General features: G+C 33.8%; 1 protein-coding gene across 3 annotated transcripts in view; it reads left to right on the top strand.

The window, feature by feature from the left end:
* Window positions 1–3,015: 3,015 nt before the first annotated feature.
* Window positions 3,016–8,584, top strand: part of LOC138711753 (hemolymph lipopolysaccharide-binding protein-like) — a 62,158-nt gene continuing 56,589 nt past the window's right edge. The window contains exons 1-3 of one of the 3 annotated variants that reach the window (XM_069842936.1): window positions 3,050–3,089; window positions 4,628–4,699; window positions 8,184–8,339. In XM_069842936.1, the coding sequence (XP_069699037.1) occupies window positions 8,187–8,339 (153 nt within the window). In that variant the 5' untranslated portion in view covers window positions 3,050–3,089; window positions 4,628–4,699; window positions 8,184–8,186. The other 2 variants (XM_069842935.1, XM_069842937.1) reach the window with 2 other exon arrangements.

Raw genomic sequence — 8,584 nt, 5'->3', positions numbered from 1 at the left:
GATAGATTTATACTGACTAAAAGAGCGTTCGACGTCACAAGAAGTAACTGGTACATAATTCAATTTCACAATGTCTGCTGGGGATAAGTCCAAGTTAATCTTCACTGTTGATTCACCACTCATCACAGCAACAACCTTTTGTAGTTCTTCATATCCAGGGTTTTTTGAAAGTACAGTGTCCACCTTAGCTCTTACTGCATCTGCAACTTTACCTCTACCACGATTCAGTTGTTCCACAGTACTATTTATAATTTCAAAACTTTCAGATAGTGAAAGGTGCCTATTTTGGAGACTTTTGAGCGTTTTTATGATGCATGAAAATGTATGCTGAATGTGAGCTAAGTCATTCTTCACACTTATGTCACAGGTAACTGTTTTCGCAGTATCAATTGAGACTGCATCTTCAGAGTCCAATGCAAGGAGAACATTGTTAATAGAGTCTATATGTTCGGCATAATATTCAACTGCTTCTAGCCATGTACCCCATCTAGTTAAAATTGGCTTTGGTGGCAATGGAATTTCAGGGTACATTTCTTTCAACACGTTAACTCTACTGGGAGCTTTGAGAAATACTTTTTTCACTGATGAAATCAACAAATCTACTTTAGGGAAATTGTCTCTGACCACTTCTGCCACACGATGAAATGCATGCGCCACACAAGTAAAATGAGTCAATTTAGGATATACAACAGATAATGCTTGTCCAGCTTTGACCATATAAGGGGCAGCATCGCTAATAAAGAATAACACATTATCGTACATAATACCCTTTGGCCACAGGATACCCATAGCTTCGTTGAACAGTTTAACTATAGTTTTGTTATTGCACTTTTCTAGAACATCACAATGTAAAAGAATTCGTTCAGAATATTGTTCACTTAACAAACCGATAACTACATTACCAACAAGTCTACCTTCTTTGTCGGGAGTCTCATCAATGGAAACCCAAATTGAACTATCTTTAATTTCATCTCTTATCTTCTGTATTGTCTCATCGTAGATGGATGGAGCATACGTCTTCCTAAGTGTTGACTCATCCGGGATTGTATGTTGAGTATATTTTTCAAGGAATTCCCTGAAGACCTTATTCTTTAGTTTGTAGAGAGGAATATCAGCAGAGATGAGAGAACGGCACAGGTCGATGTTAAACTCAGATCTTACATTCGATGTTGTTGGTTGTGTTAAAAACAATTGTCTCTGCTTGGAATTTAGTTGTTTGTTGGCCTGATGTTTACTAGTTGTAATGTGTTGTTGCACCAGGAACTTTTGTGTAGATGATACTGCACACTGACACAAATTACAAAATAATATTTTATTGTCAGTTGATAAACCATCTTCTTTAAATTCTGAAATGTAACTTGTTAGTTTTGATTTTAAATTGACTGAATGACGTACTTTTGGCATATTTACCGTCTTTATAGTATGATTTACAAAACTGAACCTATGTGTACTCTGACTGGCATTTAACTGTTGAGCTGCACAACTGAAGTCTGTTAAAAATTTTAAATTAAATTAATATAGTTTTGTAACTTACTTTCCCATTGTTGATAGGACTGCTAATTTTCAAATAACTCTGATGTTAAAGGGATTACTGAACATGTGTTTAAATCTCTATTGTTGAAATGTATTTTTAAAAGTTAATGGAATTTTGTTTTGTTTTATTGTTAAACCTAATATAATATGGACTGTTTTATATGAAATATGGAAAATATATGGAAATTAACGAAAATATGTACTAAACTCTAAAATATGGAAAAATATGGAAAATAAAAGTAGGATTTTTCAACCCTACACATTGTGAAACATAAAGATAATGCAAAATATAAATTATATTAGCTTTATAAGTAAATATGTATTTACATATAAATCCTTTCCCTGCTGATTACAAATACTCGTATGTTTACACTTTTTAAATTAAGACCGGAAGGGGGCGTGGAATTTAAAGAGCTGTCAAAATTCTTTTTCATCGAAGAATTCTTTTTTAAAATTTCTGATTACAAATCTAGTAACTTTTTGTTGGCTCCCTGAAGTTACTAGATGAATGTAGCGGAGGAGAATATTAATTTACATAAACATTCATTTTATTTTCAAATCTATTTTTCTGTGTTCATTTTTGTTGATTCAACACCAACTTTCTTATGCCAAATATTAATCAATCTGTATGAAATTTTTACTGCAAGTAATTATGAGGTAGCTGCATGTTTTTATGCATTTATTTTGTGAGAAATGATGCTAGTTTATTTTATTAATATTTTTCTTAAGAAAAATATTAATAAAATTAACTAGCAGCATTAAGAAAAATATTAATAAAATTAACTAGCAGCATTAAGAAAAAGTTGAGAAAATATTTCTTTGGAATAGAAAAAATCAAACTTGTGAAAAATGAGCATTAAAATTAAAACTTACATTCTTATAATGCACTTATACTTCTCAGGTAAATCTAAAAATGAACATGGATACAGTTTTAATAAGTTCTCTTCCCTTTATCTATTGGATCAGTGCTGGCCATCCCTGAATATAGCTCGACCAAGCGGCATATACTACCTCTTTCGTCTGTCTCTTTCCTTTCCGCTGTAAAGCGCCCAGGCTCTCCTGAGCTCTAAAGCGCGCGCTTGCTCCTATGGGCATCAATTGACATGACTGCCATAAACAAAGAAATCACAAGAAGCTTTGCTTCATTGCTTTTAACGCCAATGGTGTAAAAAGGCAAATCTTCGAATTCCAGCATTTCTTTGTGCAAAGGAATATTATTAGTGAATCTCATTTAGAATCGACGGATCGGCTGAGCATTAGAAATTATGAAATATTCCGCACTTACAGTTCCTATGGAAGAGATGGTGGGACAGCGTACATCTTCAAACGCTGCTGACGTTTATGAGAGAGAATTAAATAAAGTAATCAGTTTTGTTTGGTGCTATATGAAGCAGCAGAGATTAGACCATTTCCTCCGTTTATCATGGAGGAGTACTTGTCCAAATAAGGGCACAATAATGACTGAGATTATTGATATAAAGAATAATGACGTAGGTTTAAATCCAGTGCTTCCTCAGAGCTTATACATCAAGGAACAGAGCTGAAAACTTCTGAAGGTAGGCCTCGGTGCTTGTGGTTGCACATTGTGTTTACTGTTACACATACTGTTACACGGTACACTAGAGTACGCCAACAAAGGGTAACACAGTAGGTAGAACTTAAAATGATTTATACATTCACTCAACTAAATCATAATTTCAAATTGCTACTAGTACATAATAATCGCACACAAATATTTATTTTCGTAACTATTCCATTACCCAAATTAACAGCACCGAATTTTGACCTTCATTTAAATTCATACTAGTGGCTTGTGCAGCAAATGCTGCAAACTAAGTTCGTTAGACGTTCAAATAAAAATTGTTCAGATTTATTTTCAATTAAGAATACTTGTGTTTTGATAGTTATTTGCTTCCATATTGATTTTTTAGGCCAAATACTTTTTCTTGAACCTATCCAACTTCAGTTTTTGAGTTTCAATGCGAAAACGCAAGTATCAATGTCAGGACGATAGCAGTAGCTATTTCAGGTCATTGTGGATTGTAGGCAGAAGTTATAAAAATGTCAGGTTTGCTAAGCTTTTGAACAATAGCATTTTCGTATAGCTGCTGCATGTAGAACTTGAAATGTAGAGCATAAAATCATTTTATCCTACTAAGAGATCTTGCTGAAATGATCTGGAGACTACAAAATTTTCTAGGCCTCTTATTTTATCAGTAAGTAATATATTTTGATCTTTCCTTAGGAACTGTAACTTTTGCGCACTCTCGAGCCAATACTGATGACAATGACACATATCAATATCTACACTACACCGCCATTAAGTATATGAAAAACACCCAACCCCACTGGGTTAATAAGTATAAAAATATTTGATTTTTAATAACAATATTATTATCTTACTTAAGTTTTGTAGTTATATATAGCAGCCACTCAGTAAATTATAGAAATGAAGATCTAAATTCATATATCCTCTACATTTACTTACATTACCACAAAACGTTTCACTTTCATGTCATCAATATAGCATCAATATTATGTACAATTAATGAAAAATAGATGCATTATGATATTAGTTATAATAATGTTTAATTTCTAATGGTAATAATGTCATCAAACCACCTCAAGTTTCGTAGATTTGAATATCCAATACTCAGCTGTACTCAGAAAATTATACACTGCAGAATCAGTTTTTAATAACAAATTGAATTGAACCCTAAATATGTCGGCAATCCTGCAGGTCATGGCCTTCGTGTAATAGCCTATTGTTTATTGTAGTGTGTGTTTTGTTCTGAAATTCAATCAAGTCGGCCGTGATTCAATAAAATTAGTTCTCAAAACTGACAACAGATGGATTTTGGAAAATAGGAAAATTATGTAGGAAAATTGACATTTCACTGAAAACTACTACTTTTCCGAAAAAGTTTGGGTTCCAAGCTTCAAAATGAGGGGCCATTTATTAAAATCCGTTCAGCCGTTTTTCTGTAATTTCCATTACCATTTCAAATTATATATATAGATGATGCCAGTTAAATACTTGCTTCATCAATATCATTAGTAGTGATTTATTTATTCAATATTTGATCTTTTTCAGTTAATTCTGATACTTGACTTGCGCTATACCACACGCTCATTACAGTATTGGATATCGACAATACATCGCCATGTAAGTTTCTTTCATTTAACATATCATACAAATTAAATGTTAAATCCGTTAAAATTGGGTCATCAATTTATTGATTTCAATTACTTCCAAATTGGAGGAACAGCATTATCGACAAAATCAAAAATGCATTATTAATCAACACCAAACAACCCAACGTATAATACATTGGCATTTATAAAACCATATAAACTTGAAAAACATTCAAATAATCATGTGACACAAACCATGATACATACGTTTCTGAATGGTGGAAATATATATATTATTGTGAGACAGAAATAGGAATATAATAAATGTAATTACTGTAATTTTGCAACTCTTCACATTCATAATACTTTTCATCTTAGTTTTATATTTTATTATTTTTATCACTTTTAAATCATGTCATTTTATTATCTCATATGTGAAGACTTGCATTTATATATATATATATATATTTATATATATATATATATATATATATATATATATATATATATATATACAGGGACATCATTTTATTTTTACTAACATTTTTAATATTAACTTGCCTATACCTCTGGATCAACGCCGTTTGTTACTCCCTTCCACGACTGGAGTTCGATGATACTGGAGTAATATACAAACAAATCAATTCACTAGGTATAAGAGGGAAGAAAAGTAGTTCATCCATTTACGTAAAGTAGGAAATATTGCGCTTTTGAGTTTCATAATTTTCATTGGGTTTTTGTTTAATCAAAATACAGTACAGTATTAACAATGAGTGTTTTTACTCACGAACTGAGCTGTCCATGTGGACGTATTCATTATGCAGTGTATATTATACTGTCCACAGCACATTAGCGTACAATATAGAGAATGAAGTTAAATTGAAAAATAATCATAATATGGATATTTAAACACATTTTTTTTTTTAATGGTGGCCGTTCATTTCGATACAGGCTTCAGTTCTATGTGCATATTATCGTACTATAGACTATTGTACCTAATCCCAATTACCAGTTTCGTTCTTCGTACTAGTAACTAATGTTGAAATAATTCTGTACCTACTCTTTAAAAGAGTACCTTACGTACTGTAAATTCAATCTTCACTTCCGCCCGATCCGAAAAGATAAAAATTACTCAGACATGCTATCTACTGTCCGTCAAGTGGTTACGTCGTAGAGTCGTAGAAAGGGAGGAAATCACGTGACAGTTAATTATTTAACGAGGCCCTTTAATTTAAGTTATTTTAAACAGTTGTATATTATTACGTAGACGTCCAATTCCTAACAGAAATTAATGTTCTCAGAAAAGAGCTAAGACAGCCCAGCCACTAGCTGACGAATAAAAGCTGGTGAGAGATACGACGTAGGCAAATGGACAATAGTACCTGTGCGAAAATGATTCAATATTGAAAGCTCTTTCGTCACTGGAAAATGCGAACATATTTTTGTAACGTACTGTTTACTATGGCCGTAAGGCTACTATGACTGTATATGCGGTCTTGGATCTGTGTGGAGGACGGTTGAACTTCATTAGTAGAAGGGGTGGGAGTGAAATACGTTCAAAAACTCAGGTACAATAAAAATTGAAGTAAAAATAAAATGATGTCCCTGTATATATATATATATATATATATATATATATATGTGTGTGTGTGTGTGTGTGTGTGTGTGTGTGTGTGTGTGAATCAATATATTTTGTAATATATACGTGTATTTTTAAGTAAGTGACAATCAAGGTAGTCATATATGAATGTCAATGTGTATCACAGCAATGTTGGTTTTTAATATTGTCTCATTTGAATGCCACTAAATATTTTTTGTATTTGTAGATATTATGTAGAGAGCACTGATATTGCTAAAATGTACTTCGTATCTGATGATGTTGGCGTAGTCCAACGAAAACGTTCATACGTCCTTTAAACATGTAATGTAAAGGTGTAGCACCTTAAACATATGCTGTGAAGTCAATGACTGAAATAAATATTTTTAAGTTTAAAATGAGAGGGATTCAATCCGACATCGGAACTTGAATCCGGTGTGCCTTAGTAGATAAAATTAATGGGGGATCATCAGTGCGGTTTTAGGCGTAATAGATCGATTATAGATCAGATTTTTTGTATTCGACAGATATTGGAGAACAAAAGGGAGTAAGCTTATAAGGGTACAGTACTTCAATTATTCCTAGATTTCAAAAGACATATGACTCGGTTATGAGAGAAGGTTTATATAATATTCTAATTGAATTTGCTATTCCCAAGAAACTAGTTCGATTAATTAAACTGTGTCTCAGTGAAACGTACAGCAGAGTCCGTATAGGTCAGTTTCTATCTGATGCTTTTCCAATTCAATGCGGGCTAAAGAAAGGAGATACACTATCACCTTTACTTTTTAACTTCGCTCTAGAATATGCCATTAGGAAAGTTCAGAATAACACAGAGGGTTTGGAATTGAACGGGTTACATCAGCTTCTTGTCTATGCGGATGACGTGAATATGTTAGGAGAAAATCCACAAACGAATAAGGAAAACGAGGAAATTTTACTTGAAGAAAGTAAAGGATAGGTTTGGAAGTAAAGGCAAAGTAAATGCATATGTCTCGTGACCAGAATATTATACGAAATGGAAATATAAAAATTGGAGATTTATTCTTCGAAGAGGTGGAAAAATTCAGATATCTTGGAGCAACAGTAACAAATATAAATGACACTCGGGAGGAAATTAAAATTCGGTTGAGAAGCTTTTGTCATCTAGTCTGCTATCAAAAAATCTGAAAGTTAGAATTTGTAAAACAGTTATATTACCGGTTATTCTGTATGGTTGTGAAACGTGGACTCTCACTTTGAGAGAGGAACAGAGATTAAGGGTATTTGAGAATAAGGTTCTTAGGAAAATATTTGGGGGGCTAAGAGGGATGAAGTTACAGGAGAATGGAGAAAGTTACACAACACAGAACTGCACGCATTGTATTCTTCACCTGACGTAATTAGGAACATTAAATCCAGACGTTTGAGATGGGCAGGGCATGTGGCACGTATGGGTGAATCCAGAAATGCTTATAGAGTGTTAGTTGGGAGGCCGGAGGAAAAAAAAGACCTTTGGGAATTCCGAGACGTAGATGGGAGGATAATATTAAAATGTAGTTGAGGGAGGTGGGATATGATGATAGTGACTGGATTAATCTTGCATAGGATAGGGAACAATTGAGGGCTTATGTGAGGGCGGCAATGAACCTCCAGGTTCCTTAAAAGCCATTTGTAAGTAAGTAAGTGGCTTAGTAGATAGAGCGCCAGCACGTAAAACTGGAAACCCGGGTTCGAGTCCCAGTGCCGGAGAGAATTTTTCTCCGTTCTACCTATTCTTAACTGTATTATTATTGTTATACTGATATATTAAGTTTTCGTAAGGGACAGCGAAGTGTTTGTTGCCTTCATTAATTTTTCATATCTTGGAAGGACACATGGTAAAAGTTTGAAAATTACTGATAAACACTGACTGAGGACTTTCTTAAATTATTTCCAGATCATGTTGAGCAGCAAGGCATGCAAATATGTTGTTGCGAGTATTTCACTTTATGTTGGCGTTACCGCTGCGTTCCAGTGCATTGCCACGGACGCCAAACCTCTCAGACTATCCATCAACAGCCGACGTAACAACACAGGACATTGGATCGCTCAGGTATTGCTGCTAAGTGTAAAATACATGTAAAAGTAGCCTTCAGTTTCATAGCTGAAAGAAGTACAGAATTTATGGTATAAAAATGGAAATGTACAAACTTATAGATTGACAAATCGAACTGAAATCCTGACCGAGCTATAATACGTAAGCGCTGGCTGTCTTGGGGAGGAGCAAGTGAGAAATCACGGGGGGGAGGGAGAGAGCACTATGCAAAGGCCCACTCACAGTTTGTCAAACCTGCTAAC

Source organism: Periplaneta americana, chromosome 13, assembly GCF_040183065.1.
Source record: "Periplaneta americana isolate PAMFEO1 chromosome 13, P.americana_PAMFEO1_priV1, whole genome shotgun sequence".
In the NCBI taxonomy this organism is placed as follows: domain Eukaryota; kingdom Metazoa; phylum Arthropoda; class Insecta; order Blattodea; family Blattidae; genus Periplaneta; species Periplaneta americana.
This window is presented reverse-complemented; position numbering and strand designations above follow the sequence as displayed.